This window comes from Folsomia candida, unplaced genomic scaffold (genome assembly GCF_002217175.1).
Source record: "Folsomia candida strain VU population unplaced genomic scaffold, ASM221717v1 Fcan01_Sc004, whole genome shotgun sequence".
In the NCBI taxonomy this organism is placed as follows: Eukaryota; Metazoa; Arthropoda; class Collembola; order Entomobryomorpha; family Isotomidae; genus Folsomia; species Folsomia candida.
This window is the reverse complement of record NW_019091196.1, coordinates 9,404,560-9,429,432: the sequence shown is the minus strand read 5'-3', so window position 1 is coordinate 9,429,432 and position 24,873 is coordinate 9,404,560. Positions and strand designations below refer to the sequence as shown.

Genomic DNA, 24,873 nt, shown 5'->3' with positions numbered 1-24,873 from the left:
TGATCACAACTGACAACGATTTTTTTTGCAACAAATTTAAGTAATGCATCAGTTACGTATTTCCAATTATTACAGCAATCCATTGAATGAATGTGACCATGTAATGTAACAAAGTGTAGCCAATTTCGATTCAAAGTGCTCAACGCTTTACTTTTATTTAAGCAATAATGATGACATTTTAATACAAGTTGTAAATATTTAATAGTCAATTTACGATGTCAACTAAAGAAATAGTAGATACTTAATGTGCTAATTAACGTAAAAAATTAGAACCATATAATAATTGAAATAATACATATAATAATGTATAATAGTATTATTTATAACATATTGTAAAGGTAAATATATAATAATAATATTTAATACGCTGCTGCTACGTATACTCGTAAGATATTCGTGCTCATGTACTTGAAATCAGTCGTGTCTATTAATATTGACGCCGCAAAATTATTCATCATTTGTAAAAAAAATATTTTCTAATAGGAAATATGCAAGTCTTTTTTTCATGGGAATTTCTCGTTCTCATGATAATTCGCAGCTACAGAGACGATGATGGGCATTTCTGGAGATGGGGGACGACTTATTTCAGTTATTTCTGTCACATCATCATCGTCCAAATCAATTAAAGTCACTACTTCCGGTTCATTAGAACCAGAAATCCCAGTGGATATCGATGCCGTTGTCAGTTTGCTAGAATGCGAAGAAGTAGAAGCCGTTGCAGAAGACGGTAAGGGGTCAATTCGAATCCTGGTGGGATTCACATTTGGATGATCTCTCGCCAAATGGTTCCTCATCGCTGTCTGGTTGAAAAAAGTTAATCCGCAGATGGAACAGACCCCATGGCTAAGGCGATGTGAAGTTAGTTGGCCAAGTGTAGCACAGTATTTTTGACAAACGTCACAAATTAGGGCGGCATGGCAAGACTTGAAGTGTTGGTCTAATTCCGCCTGATTCGATGCCAACAGCCGGTCACATGCGGGACACGGGACCATTTGAATATTCTCCACCTCGACGTGTTTCTTGGCATGAAGGATGAGGAAGTTGACCGAAGAAAATTGCCGTTTACATATTGGGCACAAAAATAGCTTCTCTTCGTTGTGATTCCATTGATGGATGAGGAAGGAGGTCAACGTGGTAAAGTCCTGGTGGCAGAAACATCGATAAATCATGGAATTGTTAGCTGGAACATTATTTTGAGGTGAAGGAGATGCTTGAGATTCTGCTGCTGAGGCTGTGGGTATAGGTGTGGCTAAAAGGTATTGTGGTTGTGTGACGTTATTAGTCTGATTTTCAATCCTGTAAATGGGAGAATTATTTCCATTTGTGGGGACTTGAACTCTAAACGTGTTAGAAGATGTCGAATATGTTGGGTTGGCTCTTGTAAGGGATGATATTAATTGTGCTGAGGTAAAAGGGGCTAATGATGAAATCCTGATGATACGACTTCCTCCTAGCGTTGCATTTTGAATAGGCTGGACATTTGCCATGACTGGGTTCACTAGTACGTTTGGTGTGAGTGATTGAGCCAAAATTGAAAAATTGTTCTGTCCCTCAATCGGTGCACTGTTGAGAGTTATGGTCTCCGTGGAGGAGGAAGCAGCAGGTGGATTTGCGTAACCCGTAACGTTTCCTAATGTCCGGATTTGTTGTTCGCTATTATTATGCGGTTGATCACCAAATAGTAGAGTTGAAGTTGACGGAACAGTATTTAGTGACTGAGTAAAATTAGTTGGCTGATGAAATGCTTTCTCAATGGTGGAATTCACAACATCCAGCACCGTGCTTGCGGAGTAGACATTTACTGGCGCTTGGACTTGTGGTGACCCAGCGAGAGTGGCAAGAGCCGCTGAGCATGGTAAGGCGCTGGGTGGGACGGGAGCCTTCATACGAAAATACGGATTTCCACAAGATCTTTTACAATCGCACTGATCAGAACAGCCCTTGTACTTGGTGTAACATTTGCCTGCAATCAATACATTAATTAATTAATTATGGAGAATCATCAAAATACATGTATTTGCAATCCTTGTATCTATACTCACATGTCTCTCCCGTACAACGCTTGTGGTAACCAAGAGCCGTATCTTCAAAAATACAGCTACAATGTGGGGCTGCTTTTTGCCGGGTGCCATCTCCATCGTCAGCAGAAGACTTTCTCCCGACGAGCATTGTAACGCTAAGAGGAGAAACTGTAGCAACCATTGGTTGACCAGGTGCCGGTGCAATTTGCTGAGGACGCACGTATTGCAGCGGTCGAACAGTTTGAGCTGATGGTTGTGGCGCGACCACACTAGTGGATGCATAATTAGGAGTGTGAACTATTTTTGACTTTGAAGGTTGAGGAGATTGTCCCGTCAAATCAATGTATTTGAACGGCAGGCCAACGTGGATGGCGGAGTGTGTTTTAATATAGGCAATTCTATGTGAAGTCTTGGTGCAGTAGCCACAACGGAATTGTCCATCACCTGCGTATGACCTTTTCCGCCTCTTGTTGTTGTCGTCATCATGGTCTTGGACTGATTCTCCCGACGGTGTCCAGTCCTCATCCACTGATTGACGTCGCCTTCTGGTTTTTGGAGCTGGTGGACATCCAGTGCTTACGGTGAGATGAGGAAAGCTTGACGAGTCGATAGGAATGACATTATTATTAGGATTCGGATTGCCCAATGTTCCTTCAGGAACTTCGACATCTTCAGGTTCAAAAGACTCTGGTGTGAACTCTTCTTCACTGTAACTTGACTCACTGTCATCATCGTTATCTCCAATTTCTCCAGTCAGTCCTGGAATAAAATTCCATCCTGCTCCTCCTATAGTTCTAGCTTCATCCTCTTGTGCTGCCTCATTTGCATTTTCGTTTTCATCAACTGCTGTAGTTGCACCTGCTGCTGCTGCACTAATACATTGTCCGTCTTCTTCACCTTCCTTCTTGTCAAAAACTATTGTTCCCCCAACAGTGCATGTACTTAGCTCCTCATCACCTTCCTCACACGCCATTAGAACTTCGGGATAAAGTGGTTCAAAATCTTCGTAGTCCTCATCTGGATTTTGACTACTACCAGCCGCCTCTGTTCGCTGCTGTTGCTTTTCTAACTTGTGTTGCATAAATTCTGCATAGTCCACGGGGTGGTTTTCTCTCACATGCTGATCCAGCTCAAATGCTTGGAGAAACTGGTCGTTGCAGACGTAGCAGCGGAATATCTTGCTAACTTTGGTTTCTGTGTGGTCCTTCTTGACGTGCTCTTCCAATCCGTCCACAGAGTGAAATTTGTCACCACAATGACCTAGAAAATGTTTTTTTTAAATATATAAATGAATGGACAATTATTTGAAATTGATTGTGTAACTTTAAATAATCTTCTGGGACTCACAAGTGTACTTGCATGGCACTTTCCTGCAATCATTGGCCTGATGCCTTTGCAACTGGAAATTTTCAACGAATCTCATCCCACAATCACCACAAACGAAATTCTTCTCTCCAGTGTGCGTCTTTGCGTGAGATTTCAAGTTCCAGATGTTAGAAAATGCTTTCTCGCAAATTGAGCACTGAAAATTCTTATTTTTCATCGCCCTGTGCTCCTTCATGTGCTCTTCGTAACGTTCTCTACTGGTAAATACGGTGTCCGATCCACATCGAGTGCAGCAAAATTTGTCTTCTAGATCCAATTCAGAAGAATTTTCTGTTTTTCCCACTACATTCCCACCACTTAGGAGTAACATTTCCCTGCTACTAGTCTGCTGTGTCATAAAATCAGAGACGTGAGAATCATGATAGTTCATACTTTGAAGAGTAGAAGATGACCAAGAGTAATTTCTCGTGTTATCTTCAGATTGAGCTGTAAAATTTTGTTTCTTGTGGTAATTCAAATGCAAAATATATTTCTTTCGATCTGTAAAAGTCTTGTTTAAATGAATGCACTGCTTGCATATGTACACCGACTGGAATGGAATAAGCTCAAAAGAAGTTGATCTTCTTCCTCGTTTCCGGGGGATCTTCTTCGGCTTCTTCTCCTTGATATTGTGATAGTTGTCGTGATTAACAAATGCTTTCCGGTCCTCGAAAGTTCTTGGAGTGTCGCATCGATTGCACGTGTATATGTCCAAGATTGGCACGTCGGGTCTCAAATATGCTCCTCTCTTGCGCAGTGGACCCGTTAAACCTTGGTCTGCCCGTTTCTTGTGATAAGTCATGTGCATCATGTAACTAGCCTTGATAGTGAACTCTCTCCCATCGTTGCAAATGTCACAGGTGTACGTTAACGCATCTGGGATTTGGTTTGATGCACTGTTTCGTTTCCGCCATTCTCTCCAATCGGTTCGGATGGAACGGTCTTTGCCTTCTTGCAGCCGAATCTTTTTGTGATAGGCAAGGTGTGCACTGTAGAGGAAGCGGTTGGCGAAGGTACGATTTTCGCAAATTGTGCAAGTGTACGAATCACTTTCTGGAATAGTGTTGTCTGTCGATTTTTCCCACTTTTTCTTTAGAGGGCGGTTAATTCCCATTCGTTTCAGTTTCTCGTGGTACATCAAGTGCGAAATGTAGGACGATTTGCTGGCAAATAACCTCCCGTCGGAACATATTTCGCACTCGTACTTCTCCTGTCCATCGGGAATTAATTGCGTATGGGAATTCTTCCTTTTGATCCATTCTTCCTTTGTAAGGATGACCCGGTTGAGGCCTCGTTTCTCCAGAATCCTATGATACTGGATGTGCCCGACGTAGGCGCCTCGGTTCGCGAAAACATGGTTCGGACAGGTTTCACACTTGTATTCGTCCAAGAATGGGATGGCTGCTACCCATCCAGAGTTCGGGCCAGGTTTTCTCCTCCAATTAGACTTTAATGACTTCTGTTGCACGCGTTTATGTTCGTTCAAGTGAAAAAGGTAGTCACGGCGGATGGTGAACGTTCTCTTGTCTTCGCATTTCTCACACCTGCGATAAATTAAGGAAACCAATTATATAATTCCTTCTCGTTTTACTGGAATATATACAAGTACTTACGTGTACACATCGGAGATCGGAATATCGGGCCGGCGAAGATGTCGTGATGCTCCGATCGGTGTGCTAGCAATAGGTCGATCCTGACCTTCGTCGGCTTTTATCTTCTGATGATACTTCAGGTGATTGATCCAAGCCGATCGTTCAGTAAATTCCCTATTTTCACAAATTTCGCAAGTGTAGACATCAGAAAATGGGACGTCCTTGAACATGGATGTTTTGGGTTTGGAAATAGGACCCAGTGCTATGGGTCGATCTTTTCCTTCAAGTTGCAGCAGCTTCTCATGGTACTGAACATGCCCTGAAAAGCAATGAAAATATATTAAATATATTGTATATTTTTTTATTATGAACAAGGCCCCAAAAAATGGGAAATCTTAGTGAGTCAGCGCAATCACAGTTAATAAATAAAATTAGATTGAATAATTTTTTCATCACCGCTCTCGGTATAATTTTTCCTGGAAGCATTAATTAATCATTTAGAATAATTGCCCCCCCCCCTCAAAGGGTCTGGAGATTTCATCTGAATAGGAATTAATAGGATATCTAAATTTATATATCGAAATTGTAGATTTTCAAATCTTTCTAAATTTAAAATTCGCAGTTCACAATTATATTTCATATCGATTAATTTATTCAACTTCTCGTTCAATAGTAAAAACGTCATCTTGTAATCTCAATTAATTTAATGAATGCAAGAGTTCATGCGTATGCAAAACTAAATTTACAGTGGACCCAGTAAAAATTATCCCGAGAGCGGTGATGCAAAAGTTATTCAATCTAATTTTATTTATTAACTGTGATTGTGCTGACTCACTAAGATTTCCCATTTTTTGGGGCCTTGTTTATTTAAAACTTGTAATTTGGTTGTCAAAGACATTATTTTTACTGCACAACCGCCGTTATTATCGGCACCTTGAATATTTTTATTAAATTTTTGATTTTCAAACTTGAATAACGCCCTTATTTCTCAACCGATTTAGGTCATTTTGCGCTTAAAATGTCCGGAATGACTTTGACTAAAATATTTTCAATAAGCGAGCATGCTGGGATACACCACTTATGAGTCATAAAAATAAATATGTTTTCAGAGGAAAATTTTTGCACATTTTGGCACATAACTTGGGTAAAAATCAAAAATTCGCCAAGTCGACTAGCACATCTTTTCTAAATTACCTAACAATGATCTGTGCAAAATTTCATCAAAATCGGTTGAGAAATGGCTGAGAAATCGACTTATGTCACTTTTTTTGGGTGGGGTAAATGCATACTTAGCAAATTTTTTTCGTTGTCAGGTATTTGCCTCACTAAGAAAAATCATACATGTGGTAAATTCAAATGAAAGGATTAAGAAATGTTGGGTTACCGATATAAGAGATTCTATTTGTGAATTTCCTGTCATCACAAGTCTTACAGAAGTACTCTCCCGTTGTAGATACAGGAATATCTGGCCGCATGAGTTGGATTCGTCTAATCTTCTTTTCCTGATCTCTTTTCACTTTTTCGTGATAATTAAGATGGATAATGTAGGATTTGCGCTCCTTGAAAGTCTTGGAGGGTTCGCAAGCTGAGCACGTGTATTCTAATTGGATGGGAATGTCTGGACGTCCCAAGCCGGAGGGACGTAGGGCAGGTATCGGCTCATCGAAACCCTTCCGTCTTTTTAACTGTTGGTGATATTTCAAGTGTCCGAGGTAATTTGAGCGTGTGGTGAATTTTCTGTTGTTGCAGATTTTACAAAAGTATTCGTCCGCTTCGGGAATTGTTGAGGACGGAGTCTTGAGTATGGTTCTACCGGTTTTCCGATGATAGTATAGATGTACTCTGTTTCATAGACAAATTAAAGGTTGATTTAAACACGTCAAGTACACATACCAGATAATAAGTTAATATATTAAACCTGTAATTTGAACGGGTACTGAATATTCTTGACACTCCGACGGCGCTACAAACGTGACACGTAAACGCCACCGTTTCTTCTCCCACGGAAGGCAGATTTAAATTCTCTGCATGCATGGCTTTCTCTAGAGCTGAATCCGCCAGTGCTCTGCATTCACTACTGATGAAAACGTACGGGTTCAAAGTCTCCTTCCCTACTTTTTCGGGAACAAGCATATGTGACAGGAAACCTTCTGGAATTTCGTTGTCGGTGTAGTTTGGCATCGTGTCCTCTTCAAAGTGAGAATTGTCCTCGTCTAAGTTCTGATATGCTTCAACTTCCTTTTTAACAGTGACTGGTAGGTGTAAGCGAGGTATAGATACAGGAACAAGAATCCGACTCTTAATTTTTGTTTTAGGTCCAGATGATGACGGAATGGGTTTTGTAACAGATTGCGCTATCCCCCGTGACGGTCCTACACAAGGTGTTGAACCATCAGCAGAGGTATCAAGCACACGAGCAATATCCAGCGACAAAATTGCAAGTGCAGATTCTTTTGAATCTTCCAAGTCTTGATTATTTCGTTTCTTTGGGGAGGAAGTAACTGCTCCAGCCACTCCCACTGCGATGTGAAACCTTTCTTCATGATTCACAACTAACTCTTCTGTCTCAAAAGCTTCTCCACATTGACCACAACAAATATTTCCGACACTCTTATGCTTTTTATCCACATGAAACCAGAGGTCCTCTTCGTGGCTGAACATTCTGAAGGTATTTCCGACCGAGCAGGTTGGGAATTTGCATTTGAACACGGGTGGTAGTGATGAAGATACAGTTGGTGGCGTCAAAGTTTCGTTTGGCTTGGTTGGTGGTTGATTTTTCAGCTTGGAATGACTCAAAACATGTTGATTTAGGCAATGACGAGATAGGTCCATGTTATCGGAAAACATTTCACCACACAAATCACATTTAAATTTGTCGGAAATTTGAAGACGGTTTGAAGATTCATTATTATTACTTGATGTAGAAGCATCATCCTTATCAGCGTCGTCGCCTCGACAGATGAGAACATGGCGGCTTAAGTCTGTCGGGAAAAATGTCTCGTGACAAATGAAGCACTTGTATTTCGCATATAGATCAGACTCGTGTGGAGGTGGAATTTCATGGCATGTTTGGGAATGAATCATTTTATCCGAGGGATTCAGAAAGTCTTGACCACACTTTTCACACTTGTGCTGGGTTCGCATGTGTTTTGAGCGGCCGGACGACTTGGTGAATTTTACTCCACAGAAGGGACAAACTATATCATTTATGCTGCTCATTATCAGGTTCATAGGAATTAAAGATCTGGTATTGTTGGAACCGTTATTGTTGGAAACATTCTTGGATTTTTTATGAGGACGACATATATGTTGTTTGAGGTATCGCATGGCGGAAAATGTCCGCAAACATTGTTCACAACGCACACCAGAGAAAGTACCAGGAGAAGGAGACGAGTTATCAAGATGTTCTAATCCACTTTTGATTATATTAAATGCGGAAGAACTAGGACTGACTAATTCGGGTCCTGGCGAAGCAGTGACTTGTTCAGTTATTTCCGTTTTCTTTTCAATTGATGAATTCTCAGGTTTAATAACATTATTATCATTTGATTCAAGAGAAGTATGAAACGTGGGTGCGTTTACTGTACAAGTTGCCTGATGATGGATCATATAATCCTTTCGGATGAAGCGTTCCAAGCAGGTGGAGCACTGGTATGGTCTTGCGCCTTCGTGGGACCTGTGATGTCTGTTCCGTGCGTTTAAACTATTAAATTTCCAGGGACAATATTTGCATCCAAATCTTCTAGTTGCACTACCTTGACACATTCTAGCACAATGAAGCTTGTGATGCTGGAACTGGATGTTAAGAGTAAACTGATTACCGCATCTTTCACATTTCATGGCATTAGACGCAATTGAGCTGATAGATGTGACGACAGGAATTTGGTTGTCACCCTCCCAGTCATCGGCGTTGCTATTATCATGATGAATATCACTCCCAGTCGGGGTCACGACGTAGTCGACCTGCTCAGACTCAGATTCCTGTTCTATCGGTGGTAATGTGCTGTTCTCTAATTCAAATGAGGAATTAAGTAGTTCTGATGCTTCAAATTTTACTCGAATTGGAGAAACGTCAACGTCATCAACTTCCATTCGAGACGCAGCACTTGCAGCAGATTTAGCGACGAAACATACCCTGGTGTGATGAACGAATTGGGATTTCTTAGTAAATCGACCCCCACACTTGCATGGTCCGTACTTTCTTTGAATACCGTCCGAATTTGAATGCGCATTCGCATGACAATTTAAAGCGTATTCTGAACGAAAAGGGCTGCGACATATTCCACACATAAATTTTGATGATGACGACGATTTGGTTGAACCAATGGTGGACGAGCTGGTGGACTGAGGTTTACGCTTATCATCTCCACTGGCTGTTGAGATGATACTTGATGGTCGAGAGGATGATGAAGACGATTCTTTAGCAATTCGTTTCTTGAGAGCTTCATCAGCAATGATTTTGAGATCCTTCGTCAGTACAACGCTGGGAAAGTATATTTGCACCCCCTTCCACGTGAGTTGGACAGGTAATGATTGGGGGTTCATTTTCTTCTTCGCTGGAACTTCTTTAGGGGTGAAATAGTCTTCTTCGGAATCCGAATCTGACTCCATTGATTAGCTCATCTGCTCATGCTAATGAATTTAACAATATCAACTTTAATACCTGGTTAAGTAATTGATTCTTTAATTTAATATAAATTATTCCAACCTTTAGAAAACGATGACATTGACACGGTCAAAATCTTCCGTCATTACGAATGTTCATTTCAGTCCAATCCTGAAATTATTATTCATCATTGTTAATTATACATTAAAGCAAAAGGATGGCTAACATAATAAGTATGTTACCGGAAGAAAAACAAACAATGTTTATTACCAATAGCAGTGAAGGCGCATCGTCCAGTACAATTCGAAATCGTCAACTGTGACCCGCTCGCCATTTATTCAATCATTTTCAATACCGACTTGAATATAGCACCCACTGAAACTACACAAAATCCAATGATTGAATTTCAATCAATCGACTTGAGTAAATAATAAAATAATAACGTTCCATTTATCTAGGACCAGTTCTAGTGTCTATTAGTGTCACCCATCTACCACCTCACCCAAAATAGGAAAATCGGAAAATCATCGTAGAAAAAATCTTACCTTTCAAAATTAGAATCCTTCTCATTGCTACTTGTGATGGGTACCCTTAAACAAGGACTTGATAATGATAATGCCCATCTATTAAATATTATTTATTGTACTGTGTCAACTTTTAAAGACCACGCACGGTAAATTTTTTTGGGGAAAATGTGGTTCGTTTGCGCATTCGATTGATTCGATCTTTGTTTGAACAACTTTCTCTCCAGCCGCTCGCAAGCAAGCCACCAACCAAGGCTGAGATTCTCTTTGTCATTTCAGCAGAGTAACAATGCCACATTTTATGAAAATTGCATAGTACAATAGGCGAATCAATTAAATGCTACATCCACAGAAAATTTATTACGTCTTTGTTTAATGAATACACAAATGTCATTTATATGTATGAGAAGGAAATAATACTTGGACGAGTAATCAAAGAATAACTAACTCAGCGATACCCTAATTAATATAAACGAGTTTAAAAGAATTCTCAAATACATGAAAGTATGATGTGTAAATAAAAAAACATGAGAAAATGTCCATTTACTAATTAACAGTTTGGCCTACTGAGCTGGCGTTTTTCATTTGGTCATCATCAAAGGGGAAGACTTTGTGTAGTTACTGATGTTTCTCTTGAAGGATGCTGCGACTATTTTGAAACGTAGCAAATGGGGTTGTTCCAAGTGTGACAGAGACTGAGCGTCCGGTAGGTCCAGAAATGTGGGGCCCTTCAACGGCTTTCTTTTTGAACTGGAAGGTTCGTAGTCCGAGCGAAGAAGAAGAAGCAGTGCTGTTATTGCTTAAACTTGTTAATGTCGGCTGTGGTAAAGTTTTCGAGGGGAAGATCGGGTCAGGGGAAAAGTATTGAGATGACGAAAATGAATCGTTAAATGGATCATCATCAGAGTCAACGGTTTTATTCTGCGGAATAGATTGAACTGGATTTTTAAAGCAACCACCGGTTGGACGATTACGGTCGTTGGAGGTAGTGAGGGGTGAAATAAATTTGGGCTTTGTTGGCCTTATGAGTGGGGGATTCATGGGGTTACTAAATTGCAGTTTCGTTTGGATTATTTTGGGTGGGTTTGGCTTTGAGGGTCCTGAAAAAACATTAATTTCAATTCAAACATGAGATAATAAGTTGTCCATTCCATATGATTTCTAACCTTTACTAATGGCCTGATTATTATTTTGAACTTGTGGTGTCGGACGAACGTACTGCGCTACTCGTGCTGTTTTATTATTGGTGACCACACTTTGTCCATTTCCCAGTCGAATAGTTGGAGCTGGGAAGGGGATTCCAGGGGATGTAGCACTGCTGACCATACAAGACGTTGAAGACAACAATGGATTCTGAAAGCCAACCATTCGCTGATTTTCTGAAACTCGCCGTTCCCAGTATGAAATTGATTGCTTTGTCTTTTGAAGTTTTGCCTGCAATCTTTATATCGAGTCAAATTTATTGTACATACATGCAATAATTATTTTTATATTAGACAAATCAACCAACTTATTAATTTCGTCTTGGAGCTGTTTATCCATCGCTGATTTTTTCTTCTCTAATTGTCCCAGCCATTGTTCAGCTTCCAATAATTTGTTATAAGCTTCGTTCTCCCTTTTTCGATCAGTTTCCTCCTGCAATCGGTATTGTTGCTGCAGTTCTCGATTTTCCTTTTCAGATTTATCCACTTCGGCCTTCATTGAGAGGAACTTTTGCAAATCTACACAAAAATACATAGCAAGAATCGATTAGATAATCTTTTTTTAAAAAAACCTACGAACTAAGCCCCAATTAATTACCATATTCGAGATGCTGTTTCTGGACCCTATACTCTTCCAGTTCATTTATTAAAAACTTTCTCTTGCTTTCACTCCCCATCTCAGTGCAATTATACATCTGGGCAAACTTTGTGCATTCGCCCAAGTATCGTCCAGACACAGAGAACATCTTTGATCTAATATCTGTCTGTGGAAATAAAATCGCATTCAAGCAACTACTGGAATGAAACCCAGTTGTTTCGTTATACATGTTCAGAAAATTGTTTTAACTAACCAAGCTGTCCCACCCATTCACTAGATCAACCTGCAACCTCTCCAGACCCTCCGACACCACCTTCTCTTTGATTAGGCCAAGTGACAACTCTGCAGATAACTGAGCATACTCCATTTCACTCTCCCCAATTTGCTTCTCGGTGTCAATCTTTTTTTGTTGCAACTGTTTTAATCCACTGTTCAAATTGTTCAGCTCAAGACGATCTATATATATACAGTTAAATTACTTCATAAATAACGGAATCCTCCTATTAATCTTTTCCTATCCTATTTATTTCATACATACTTTGCTCATACGCTTTCTGGTCATTCTCCACGCTCAATTTGCTCTGCGCCAAGTCTCCGAGAAGGTCCATCAAATTCTTCTGGGTTGGGCCAGAAGAAGACGGAACTGATTTGTTCAAAAACTGCCCAGATTTTCCTTGTGTCGTTGACGAATTTCCGGTGGTACAAGAGTGATGGAATTGTTGATGATGCATGGTCGACGACGACCCCACACTAAAAGGATTTTCACTAACATGTTTCGGCAGGGTTGCATTATTCTCGGAGGAATTAGTTCGAAAAAAACTTGACCCTGTTGTGCTAGCATCGCCTGACGATGATGATAATCCGTGATGATAAGGGCTGGCCGTGGAGGGGAAAATTGATGTGGAAAACTTTGGCGAAGTATTATCCGAATCCATTATTTGTAGAGAATAATAACAATAAACGGGGATGTATTGTTGGCATTAATAAATTAAATAAACGTAAATTAATTTTCTTATTGTAAAAATTTAAAAACTTGTCAATTTTGAGTTTATTTATTAAACTGGGCGAAACTTTCACCGGAAACGAGATATTTACTATATTTTTAGACTACCTGATTTCTCTTGGGTGAAGTGAAGGTGAAAATAGACTTGGCAGAATTTAGCCTCTCGTTCGCTTAAATCTCCAGGGTGAAAGCAGGGTGAAAAGTATGTAGTATGCAAGTCAACATGGAAAATTGATTAAAATTGTTGATTCATCAATGATAACGTAAATGATAAATGATAATAACTTATCATGTGTCAGTGTCATTATTTAATTGGGCACCATTTAATGAAAACAAACTTTTTCTCATTGGGAAACAGGATATGAAACTATCGATGAACAGTTAGCGAACTAAAGTTGATAAGAATGAAGTATATTTCACTTTATTGACATCGAATCTAGAATTAATATTACAGCAGGTCTATAGATTGATAATTATGAATGTATTAAAAACATAGAGCTGATTTATTTTATTTGCAGGGTACATTTACATGAGTGAAGCTCGGATGTATGTATATGTATATATTTATATTTATAGCACATCATTTTTAAGTGATCTGTGTTACTTTAAAATTGTGTAAGTTAACTCTAAATAGTGCATCGTAAACGGGATATCCGAGTGGGGGTTTGGCACACTGGGTCATCATGTTTCTGAGCAAGACTCGATCATTCTGTAAAAAATTTGGACATTCATCAGCAAATGCAGTATCTGGTAGACCATGAGAAAGTCACATTATGACCACTAAATACCTGAATTGAAAATCGTTCATCGTCATCCGACGTCAAGTAGAGTAATTCCAAGTTCAAATTCGCCCAAATTCCTTCAACTGAGAACTGATCTAATTGACCAAGTTTAAATTCCACCCCTTGCGGTTCATAGTTTAAAATACGCATGACACTTTTCTCCTCGGATTTGTGCATGGTGATGATGTGACTGGAATTTTGTTGGATCCAAAACTGTCAAAAAAGGCACATTGTTATATAATTATCAAGGTAAAGAAAGTGGACGATGAACGGGTGAAAGTTTATTTACCGGAATTTCTTGTGGTGAGCAGAATTCATACTCACGTTCGAATAGGTTAAGCTGCGTGAAAATTTCCTCTTCCATGTCAGCGTCAAACGTGACGACTTTTGAGGAATAGTCCGTCGTCGAGAATACTTCGTCTAATGTCAGTTTGCACGCGTATCTAAATATATTAAAATAAATAAATACTTTTATAATTAAGATGATAAAACCACAAATTCTTAAACGCATGTACTACCGAAAGGCTTTTAGAGTAATCTGCGCCATGTCCACTCTCGGCGAAGCTGCTAGTTTCTTTAATTTGAGGAGAAAGTCATCTTGGAAAAAATGAGACAATTCTATCTCATTTTCTGAAAAAGTAGACAAAATTTTGAATATAAATATATGTACCCTTCAACTATTAATTTACTATTCACCCACCATCGTCCACTCCCACCACGGTTTCCCACACATTATTGCAAATTTTCTCCACCCGTGCTTTCACTGCGTTTGACGGTAGAACATCTCCGACACAAAGTTTTACCCAGATTGTGGTTAGACGATCCCTTCCACCCGTAGGGACACCTCCGCCCCCGGAAATATTGTTAACCACAGGATGTGAGGTCTCTGATTCTACATCCACGAGTCTGGCCGGCAAAGGAGTCGTCGTCGAAAATCTTCGCCCCATAGAATACTCTGATTGTGACTGTATCGTCGATTGTCGAGATATTACGCTCCGTCTTCTAATAACTTCAGGAATTTCTTCCTCCTCCGATTTCATATCGGAATCTATACGAATTTGTATTACAATTTAAAATGACTTAATTTCGAGAAATGTCACTGCAAAATCTATTTCACGTACCGAAATTATTATCCACTGAATTATTATTAGGCTGGTCCCCAGCATTAGTTTCTGCCTCTTCGACAGTGGCTGGAATCACAATCGTAGTTGTACTATTCTTCCTATCGGCGGAGTCCATCCTCTTAAAAAACGCTAGCGTTGGCTTTGTAAAATTTAGGAGAGCATGTTTCACGGAAAATTGTTCATTTTTGACAGGAGTCATTGTAGCCGAACTCGCACTATTTTCACCACTCCCACCAGAATTTCCATCCGTACTTGGAATCGCATTGTCCGCCGCGCCCGTACTGATGAAACTGTTGGACGAAATCTGAGTTCCCACGACGGACTTGCGGGAGGTGATTCCATTCTGGTAGGACTCCCCTTTAAGGGCCGGATTGTTCTTTATCCACATGTAGGAGAACGCCCGAGAAAATATGTCGCGAAACGTGGCTTTCTCTTCGGGAATGGAAAGGGCGAAGATGTTGGACTTGGCCTCTGAGTAGGTGGGAAGGCTGAGGGAGCACATTGGGGACAGGATGAGGAGGGATAGGAGGTCCAGAATAAGCTTGGAGCAGGTCGACCTCTCATCGGAAAGCACAGCGTCGAATATTTCATCCACCTTTGCGGCCTCCTAATAAATAAGTAATTTTAATTACAACTTGTCATAAAATTTGATTCCCAAAGTTTGGATCACAAAGTTACATGATGATGGCACGAAGTCTGTTCCTGCATTTCCAGCCCTTTAATTTGTAAATATGCAAAGTTCCATCCGGAAGATATCACCCGAATAAAGAGAAGTCTATCTTCATATCTCGCCAGAAAAACGTCTCCTCGTTCTAGAGCTAAGCAGCAAATTTCAAGGTCAATAAATGAATGCACAAATTTTTGAAACTCATGTACACACACTTCAGTATAAAACCCACCAAATTTCGTCATATGTGCCTTCCTCCCAAGCGATCCTGCCAACAAGGGACCAATTTCTGCATAAATCTTCCAGTCCAGCGTTTCAACCTCATGTACGACATGCTTAATCACGCCTCTCTTTGCGTTTGCAATTTTCTTCTTCACCGGAAACCAGCCCTCGCTCCAGAAGGTCGAAGGTCGAGGAGATTGGAGGATAAAGATTGGCAACGTGAACAACGGGATGAGCGTCATTCCCTCCACAATCACAGCCACAAGCAGCGACCAGAGGGAGACCGGAAGGAGGAGGAGACACGCGACCACAAGCTTTGCTTTCTTCGACCCCATGAGGATTGAAATGCAAAATGCGTACCAGATTGAGCAGAAGGTCTTCCAAGCTCGAAAAAAACGTTTAATCCTCCCTGTCACGAGGGAGCAGATGAAGAGGAGGAGGACGAAGGAGGACTTTGCCTCTTCCAAATAGAAATGTCGCAGCATAAACGCCACCGAAAAGTCGAGACAACTCTTCCTCGGTTCGGAAATTGCAAGTGCAAATCCTCGAATGGACAATAAGTATGGAACCAGACGAAGGAGTGATTGGGACTCTTCCTCTGAAATCATTTTGACAGAACTCCATGCGATTTTTTCGTGCTCGATGCAAATCGTAAGCCAGATATGGAGAAGGAAGGTCACGCTCCCGTGCAGGATGTGGATCGGGACGAGAACCTTTTTATTTTTCAGTTCGGTGCTCATTGCAAAATAGCGGAAGGCCCACGACACACAGGTGATTGTCAGGGTGGTGGTGAGCAGGGTAATCTCGGCCGCGAAGGTGGACGACCCTTGACCCAGGTAGAGCCAACTGACTGAGACGCAAGCCAGGGAGGCTATAATGTTGAAAAATGGGAAGATGAGCTGGTTAAGGAAGGATTTTGTTGGAGTCTCCTCACACAGCGTGGACTTTACAGCAATTAGTCGACCTGCAGAAGGACAAATATGTAGGTAGATGCATTTAGGGAATGTTCATCAATAATATGGAGATTCATTATAATAGGTATTCTGTAATGGAAAATATGAGTTACCCGTATCACAGGATATTATGTAACCGCAAATACACTCTGCTAAAACTATTTTGATTGACTCTTGTGTCACAATGAACACGATGATGGGGCAGATTATCACCACGATAAGGCTGAGTAATGTCCCAGCGTAGTGAAAGCTGGGTGATGTACCACCTAAGATGAGGAGGAGCTAGAAAATAAAGGTAGAAATTCACTTTAAATTCCACCGTAAAAAAATATGAACGACTTTAATAAATAATTAAATTAATTATAGTTACCATTCCCAACGCCCAAGGAAATATGGCATCCGTATCGGGCAATATGCCCAGTCCCCAGAGGAGAGGAAAGAATGCCAGAATTCCAGCAAGCAAGGACATGACACAGTGGTCGAGGGGATCACGAGATATTCTGAACCAGAAAGTTTATAAAATTGTTTAAAAATTGTAATTTTATTAGTTTGCAATGTTTACATTCAGCTTACTGAGCAAATACAAAATAGGACAATCCAATCAACAACGTGTAGAACGTGCGGTACAGAACATGCCTCTTTTCTGGAGCTACCGTATCGAAATTGACAATTTCCGAGGGAGAATTTATTATTGAGCTGTAACGAGCATTGCACATGGCAAATATTGCCAGGCCTCTCAAAACTGGGGAAATCACCTATACACAAAGTAATTGATTTTCTTCACACACATTAATGACTTTCTATTTTTATACGAACGAACGAACCTCCGAAATCATGAGAGGCGTACAAAGTCCGAAAGAAAGGGCCGATAATAGCAAAGTAACGACACAGGATATCGAAAAGGTCGGATTGGGTGCAATGTAAATCCAGGTGGATGGCTTGTGGCAACCCTCATTGGGCACCTAAATAAAGTCTAATTTAGTCTAGATTTTTTTTCAATAAATGACCAAAATACCATGTCTTCCTGAGACAGGAATGACGTGATGTGTTCATGTCGAATCCCTCCAGGCGTCGAATTCGTGGTCCCACTTTCACCACCTCCATTCTCACTTATCGCATCGCTCACCCGGAGGCTGGGCAAACTCTGGACGATATTTGACCTCCCCCTCTTCAGCAGAAGGATGACCAAGGATAAAAAGAAATCGAAGAGGAAACTGCTCGTCAGAATTATGGCGGACTTCCATTCCGTGCTGGACCCCCCGGCGGCAAGGTTGACGACGGAGACGAGGAGGGCCGGGGTGGAGAAGAGGAGGATTTGGATGACCACGAAAGACACTGGCGAACAGAGGCGAAGTCCTCCCACAAAAGTTTCGAGTAAGCGTTTTAGCACGAATGTAAGCTTGTACTCGCTGATTAGTGGGGGTGCCATAATGAGAATGGTGAAACCATTAGTAGAACCTATTAGTCAAAATTAGTGGAAGTTTGTGAAAAAAAGTTAAGAAGTGACTTTTACTTCTCTAATCATACCGAAGAAAAGATAAGTTTGGTTTAAAAATAAAGATTTTCACTTAAAAAGGGGTCACGCTATGTTTTTCTTTTAACTGATAATTATAACTGAACTACATGATGATTGTTTAGTATGACTGATTTGAGATTAATGAAATTTAATGGCCAATTATATAATGAAAGCTCAATTGGACAACCACAACAAACCAATTTCCGAGAGAGATATCACAAATTGTTATACGAGCAAAAAAGGGGTTTCAAATGACCATTAGTTGTGATATGTATGTAGCTATTCAGTCCAATAAATGGTATGCTATTCACTCGTTCGGTGCAGAAAGTTGACAAGCTGCTAAGCGTCCTTGTGTCACAACATACGTATATATTACGGAACTGTTGTGACGAGTGAAACCATGACAAACGGACCCGGAATGTTGATGAATGTTGAATGTTGATTGAGGGGACCATTAATTTTAAAGGATCAATAATATTATTTGACTATGGACATATTGGACATCTCTCTATTATTATTATATAGTTTTTGGTAGGCCGAATACACTTTATACATATATTCGATCAGGTCCAATTGCGTAGTAAAGTTGAGCTGTTTAAACGCGAACAATAACTTGTCGTTAGTGAAAGTGCATGACAGGTAAACTTTTGCCGACTTGTGTGCACACAAAGGATAAAACCAATCAATATGAAGTTTATATCGACGTGGAATTGTTTTGGTTTTACAGTTTATTCAAACGAACATTGATCTCCTTTGTCAAATTCTATAATTGTCATTTGAATTATGCATGCACGTAAATATTCTAGTAATTTCAACCAGAATGTCATAAATTCGTAATAATATTATACAGACAGGAAATGTTCTACTGATATGAATCTTTCACATGTACATGGAAAGTATATACTTATATTTTGCACAAAGTCATATGGAACAGGATAGATTTTAAAATGCATTTAGATCATAATAATTATAACAGTATACATTGTTAAAAAGTTACGACAGTTAAAAATATATCGATACATAAAACTTGTTAACAGCACGTTTAAAAAAATTCCAGTTGAAATCTCTCAATTTGCAGAGACGTTAACATTGAACTAAAACGATTAAAAATATTGGTGGGTTGGTGGGCAATTATCATTGACTCATAAAAATAATTGTAGATTTTTTTGTTACAAGCCGTCGAGAATTAATTATGCTGAGTAGATTTCTGAGTTAGTTATAGATTATCACATTTACCTGATTTACTAAATATGATGATGCACGATAGAAAAACTAGGAATATTTAAATCCAATTCAATACTACTAGATTCATCAGGTTCGGGTTCGGTGTCCATTTCCACCTCCATGAGTAGGTGCTCCGGATTGACCTCCATTGCAAGTCCGGATTCAATCCCATGTTGAGTACGAATGTGCAATAGCAAATATCTGACGATAAAATCGATCAATAATTATTAATGCATGAATGCTTTAGGTTTATCATGCATAATTATTACGTATACTCACCGTTTTTGGGCATATCGTTTCCCACAATAGTCACAAGGGAAGGATCTATGTTTAGCATGGCTCTCGGAAATATGATCATTTAGCTCGTCATTAATTCTGAATCGTTCATTGCAATAAAGACATCGATATGTGGCTACAATTAGTAAAAAGAATCAAGTTACAATCATGTCAAAATTAGAATAGTTAATAATAAAATAAAAGAATACTGAGGGTACCTTCGTCCGGATGCTTTTTTCTGACGTGTCGAATCATATCTTTCTTCCATCGAAAAGGCCTGCAATTAAATGGATAAATACATAGTTATGATTAGCGACGATTTAAAGGTAAAACAAAAAAAACTTTTACTAGTATTATCCAGACGAAACTCACTTGAAGCAAACATAGCATAGAAAGAAGGGCTGGTCTAATTCATGACATTTGTAATGAAGCTCAAAGTCGCTCTTCCTCTCACATTTGGCCTCACAGTTTGGACAACTGTAGAGGGACTCGCTTTGATGAAACCAAGTGTGAACTGTAAGTGTATTCCGATCGGTGAAAGACTTTGGACAGAGTTCACAACTATAATATTTGTTACCCTGTCCAGCCTTCGGTTCGAATGTGGTTTTCCGTACGATGGTTGAAGTTGCAGAAGTGGTGGACGACGAAGTGGAGGGCTCTTCCAAATCGCACACCGACCCGGGCACCGATGACCCAAGCGGATCCGATTTTGTGGACTTAGTGGAGGTTGGCGGCGATGCTAAACTATTCGAGGACGACATCCTTGGTGGTTTTGGAAGCAGAGTAGCAGTAGAGACCTTGACCACTGTTGAGAGAGGGGTGACTGATGGCAGGGCTGCTTTACTGACTGTTGGCCGAGGAGCAGGGAGGATTGGTACGAGATGAGGAGGAGCAGGAGCAGGAACGGAAAAAATGCTCTTCACTTTGGCCACACTAGTGACCTTTTGATGAGCTACTGTCGCTGCTACTACTATTGGTTTATTTGAGGAAGAAATTGTTGTAGCAGGAACGTGGAGAGGAGGAGGAGGTAGAGATTCTTTTGTGACTTGTATTCCTACAGTAGAAGTTGGCATTGTTGTTGGGAGAGTCGGTGTGGGAGTTATTGGCTTTATTGGTGCTAATTTAGGTTTAGTGGTTTGCAATTGCATTTGTCGATGCTTCAGGAAACTTTGTTTCAGTTTGGAAAACTTTTTCTTCGCCAGTAACTTGGTCTTTGCCTGTTGCTTTCCCCTAGCGTGTCGTGTCATGTGTCGATTCAGCAAGTATCTCCACTTGAACTTCTTTTTACAAACTTGGCACATGTATCGCTCCGTCTGGTTGACGTGCTCGACGAGGAGTTTTCTACTATCAAAACTTAGGCCACAATCTTTGCAAGAGAGTGGGGTATAGTTGAAGGGTGTTCTGAGATGGCTGGATCGTGACTGGTTCACACCACATCCGATGATTGAGTTATCATTGATCCAATTTCGCTGGAGATAATTTTGTATACTGTTATTTAAGGAGATCTCATCGTCATTTTCTGATTTTTGGATTTGTTTCTGTCGACTTTTTCTTTTCTTTTGAGCTGTCATCTCAGTCCATTCGTCGTCATCTTGTGGAACAATAGCTCCGTCGTCTTCTGGTTCATTTTCCTCGTCCTCTTCATCCTCGTCAATATCTTCTTCTTCTTCCTCCTCCTCCTCCTCTTCTTCGTCGTCATATTCATTATCATCCTCATCATCATCGCCAGAGTCATTATTAATATTGTCAAAGTTTCCTTCCGCATACTCAGATTGAAGGGCGGCTAGGCGTCTCTTAACATTCAAAAAACTTGCCGGAAACGTCGAATACTTATCGTTGTTCGTGTCATTGTCCAATATTTCTACCTTTGGCCTCCCCAACTGGAGATGTTTGATATCGAAATGTCTCGCCAGATTTTCATAGGCTGAAAACTTTTTTTCGCAAAGAGCAAAAGAACAAATAAACCTCTCGTCTGTGTCCCGAGAGTGGGATTTCATATGTTTGGCGAGATAATCCTCTCGGTTGAATTTAGACGGACAGATTTGGCAGCAAAACTTGACATCAATAATGTGAGCTTGATCAATATGTTCATTGTATTTGTCGCTCTCTGCAAATTTCAATCCACAATCGACACAGACGAGGTCGGACCCTTCCCGATGACTCCACAAGTGGGCAGAGAAGTCAAACTTTTTGATGAATATGTCACCACAGACGTCGCAAACGTAATTATTTGGACCATCAGCTCGACCAGATAACCAAGGAGGGATAGATTTGACTTCTTCAATTACTTCCTCATCCTCTTCATCTCCTTCTTCGTTGTCAACTGCACCATCAAATCCGTTCTCGTCATCGAAAAAGCGTTCCAGCACGAGAGGGTCTTTGGCAGTGGAAGTGGGAGCCACAATTTCTCGTCGCTTCTGTCTCTTAACTTTGTTACGCTGCTTCTCTTCATTATTCTTTTTAAGTTTTCGAGTCTCCTTGATGCCACATTTTCTCAGCATTTTTTGATGTTGTCGCGTCGCGAGGTGTTTGGTGAGGCTGAATAAAGTTGAATAATGATTAATTTATAATATTTGTTGAATTATTATCATACCTTTTATATATTTTTCTAATAATTATGAGAAAAAAATAATTAAAAGTTGCAACATACCTGAACTTTCGGGTGAAAGTCAGATTGCAAATATCACACTTTGCGACAGGACTGTGCTTTGTTGGTTGTCGCTTAGAGGAAAACCCGGTGATGTCCTGCTGACTTTTTAAAGTGGGTAAAGCTGGTGGTGGTGTGTCATTACTTTCATCATCCCCAGAAGAGGATGACTGATCGGCATCATCATCCTCATTAATTACGGGTAAAACGGGAGAAGATGATTCTGTAGATTTGGTGGCGGTGGGACCAGTCAGAGGTTTTCTCCAACTTGCATTAAAACTGTACTTATTCGACTGCAAAACACGAGATTTTGCCATAATTTTACTCTGACGAGCTCTCAAAGCGATGGCGTCACGTCGTTGTTGATTTGCAGGGTCTTGAAATTTTCGTCGAAATCTTTTCTTTGGTTCGGAATCAGGGGAGGTTTTTGTTTTCGTTTGAGGTGGTGGAATAACTGGAGCATGTTGTTGCCGAGAAGCTAATAATTCATTTGATGTAGTTCGGCGAGTTCGTTTTGCAGGAGGTACATCAGCAGATTGCACCGGAGGAGTGGCTGCCTGGATTAAACTTGAATCTAACGGGATTTTTCTGGGCCTTCCTGGTTTCTTTTTTGGAGGTAAAATTGTGTCAACTACCACGACATTGTTGGTGACAGGAGCAACTGTTGGAGTTTTTGTGGGGGTAGATTCTTCCAAAGTTTTTTTCTTTGTTGGTGAAGTACTCTTGTGTTCCAAATGACGCAAAGAGTAAGAAGATTTTTCTAATGTGGGAGGTTTATCATTTATCGTAGTTGAGGGTTTGCTGGAATTAGTAGACGTGGAAGGTTGACTCGACTGACGTGACTTGTCACGTTCTGGTGATCTTCGAAGACGTTTAGTAGGAGTTATACTGGGTAGTGCCGTTTTCTTTGCATTCTGATTAGATTGTGAAGCACGCTGTTTTTGCTGCAATAGATCTTTCGCATGGATGATGACCACCCCTTCGGATGACGAAAAGGACGACCGCAAAGCTCTAACTGGTTCACTACTCTTTAGAGAATGTGCTTTATGTTCTACTCGTTTCGTTGGAGATTTTCCTGGCGAGGTTGCTGCTGATGCTGATGAAGGTTTGTTATCTTTTTCTTTCTCCTTGGGTAGAATTGGAGGTGGGGATGAAGTCCATTTTTGATGAGTTGTTGGGGGAGGAATATCTAGCAGTGATTCGGACGAGGAATCTGATGGACTTTCCGTTCTTGCGGGAGGCGTATGCCGTCTTTCAACAAATAGATGAGGTGACTTTCTCCGTAAGGGATAACTCTTTTTAGAATGGTGGTCAAGTGTGTCTTCCTCATCAGAATCCGTTTCAATATCAGAAGATGAACGCGGGGATTCTTCAATGGACGAGTCTTCATCCTCATCCTCCAAGTCGGAATTGCTATCTTCTTCCTCTTCTTCTTCATCGTTGGGGATTTTCTTCTTTGATTGAATTTTTCTCAACTTCATTTCTGCTTTACGCTTACACTCTGAACTTATCGAAACTGTTGGAACAGAACAAGACAATCTTTTATCTCGACAACTTGCCCACTTTCCTGAAAGGGGGATTAACTTTAGTCCGGATCGTTTTCTAGATTGTGACTTTTGTTCAGTTCTTTTAATCGCTACAGGAATATTAGAGTTCTCCCGAATAACACGTCTGTTTAGAAGTTCTGTAGTTCTTTTAATACTTATACATTTAACAGATGTAGGGGGCTGAGGACGAGCAGATTTTCTGGATTTTAAAATGTTCAGTTGTTTCTTCAAGTCGTTTTTCTTATTTTTTGCATTAACACTGCAAATCCTTGGGTTTCTTCGTCGGTTCCCTAAGTTCCCTTGCCTCAAACAGTGGGAGGTTCTGATGGTAAATGACATCCCCCTGGAAGAATCATAAAATATGAGGCATTATGATGATCCAGATTAATTACAAATTATTGAGTCATCATACCCGTAATAGTAACTACATGTATGTTGTTTGAGCTTATTGAATTTATATCCATATGTTCCATAGATAAGACGTGTCCTAAAACCTTATTCCTTTAATCCAACCACCTGATGGTCCCCCTTTACACTAGAAATTGACATTTCTCTCCAAATAAAATCCTCCCCCGTATTTCGCCGCCAGGTTGAAGATAACAACAATCGCACACTAGAAATAAACAACATTCAATATTAAAATACCATAATTAAACCCCAATTGCAAATCGTCTGTAATATAAACTACATTCCATGAACTAACTTTGTCCTACTAACCTCTTCTTACCTATTGCCTGCTATTTGTCATTATCATTAAAATCGTTAAAATTTAAATTCTTCAAAATCACCAAACAAGTTAAAATATTAAAATCTAATTGTCCTATCTCCTCTACACGATCTGTACACCAGGAAGAATAGTCTAATACCAATTCCACTACTATTTAAAAACACACAACAGTTACCAAACTTATTGGTATAATTAATTTTTAAAACTATAAAACTGAAAACTCGTTAAAATTGCAAATGGTTCCCTGTTTACAATTTGTAGTTGAGTGAGTGGCGCC

At 40.1% G+C, this 24,873-nt stretch overlaps 4 protein-coding genes across 8 annotated transcripts; all 4 read right to left on the bottom strand.

Moving 5' to 3' along the window:
* Positions 1-123: 123 nt before the first annotated feature.
* LOC110849107 lies at positions 124-10,322 on the bottom strand. The gene is made up of 9 exons (XM_022096482.2): positions 10,130-10,322; positions 9,855-9,965; positions 9,687-9,755; positions 6,897-9,610; positions 6,363-6,820; positions 5,000-5,297; positions 3,369-4,930; positions 2,043-3,281; positions 124-1,963 (listed from the first exon to the last, which is right to left on the bottom strand). Exons 4-9 carry the CDS (start codon positions 9,587-9,589, stop codon positions 504-506), a joined length of 7,710 nt encoding a protein of 2,569 aa, XP_021952174.1. The 5' UTR covers positions 9,590-9,610; positions 9,687-9,755; positions 9,855-9,965; positions 10,130-10,322; the 3' UTR covers positions 124-503.
* Positions 10,323-10,441: 119 nt separating this feature from the next.
* Positions 10,442-13,053, bottom strand: LOC110848484. Of its 2 annotated transcripts, none has more exons than XM_022095712.2 (6): positions 12,447-13,053; positions 12,162-12,364; positions 11,909-12,074; positions 11,619-11,829; positions 11,275-11,549; positions 10,442-11,208 (listed from the first exon to the last, which is right to left on the bottom strand). In XM_022095712.2, the coding sequence occupies exons 1-6, from the start codon at positions 12,841-12,843 to the stop codon at positions 10,727-10,729; spliced, it is 1,734 nt and encodes a 577-aa protein (XP_021951404.1). In that variant the 5' UTR covers positions 12,844-13,053; the 3' UTR covers positions 10,442-10,726. The 2 variants fall into 2 exon arrangements, with proteins under 2 accessions (XP_021951404.1, XP_035706614.1); XM_035850721.1 differs by having other exon boundaries at positions 12,458-12,618.
* Positions 13,054-13,310: 257 nt separating this feature from the next.
* On the bottom strand, positions 13,311-18,658 carry LOC118435328 (pecanex-like protein 4). 2 transcript variants are annotated; one of them, XM_035851258.1, is made up of 14 exons: positions 18,187-18,658; positions 17,675-18,117; positions 17,484-17,621; positions 17,233-17,414; positions 17,030-17,159; positions 16,773-16,941; positions 15,717-16,670; positions 15,496-15,635; positions 14,815-15,424; positions 14,394-14,741; positions 14,212-14,323; positions 13,983-14,136; positions 13,700-13,906; positions 13,311-13,620 (listed from the first exon to the last, which is right to left on the bottom strand). In XM_035851258.1, exons 2-14 carry the CDS (start codon positions 18,086-18,088, stop codon positions 13,498-13,500), a joined length of 3,681 nt encoding a protein of 1,226 aa, XP_035707151.1. In that variant the 5' UTR covers positions 18,089-18,117; positions 18,187-18,658; the 3' UTR covers positions 13,311-13,497. The 2 variants fall into 2 exon arrangements, with proteins under 2 accessions (XP_035707151.1, XP_035707150.1); XM_035851257.1 differs by having other exon boundaries at positions 17,675-18,658.
* A 205-nt stretch (positions 18,659-18,863) lies between these two features.
* LOC110849105 lies at positions 18,864-24,841 on the bottom strand. Of its 3 annotated transcripts, XM_035851256.1 has the most exons (8): positions 24,587-24,841; positions 24,282-24,482; positions 22,326-24,212; positions 20,253-22,213; positions 20,048-20,189; positions 19,894-19,952; positions 19,679-19,811; positions 18,864-19,600 (listed from the first exon to the last, which is right to left on the bottom strand). In XM_035851256.1, exons 3-8 carry the CDS (start codon positions 24,206-24,208, stop codon positions 19,420-19,422), a joined length of 4,359 nt encoding a protein of 1,452 aa, XP_035707149.1. In that variant the 5' UTR covers positions 24,209-24,212; positions 24,282-24,482; positions 24,587-24,841; the 3' UTR covers positions 18,864-19,419. The 3 variants fall into 3 exon arrangements, with proteins under 3 accessions (XP_035707149.1, XP_035707147.1, XP_035707148.1); XM_035851254.1 differs by having other exon boundaries at positions 20,048-22,213; XM_035851255.1 differs by having other exon boundaries at positions 20,048-22,213; positions 24,597-24,841.
* Positions 24,842-24,873: the final 32 nt, after the last annotated feature.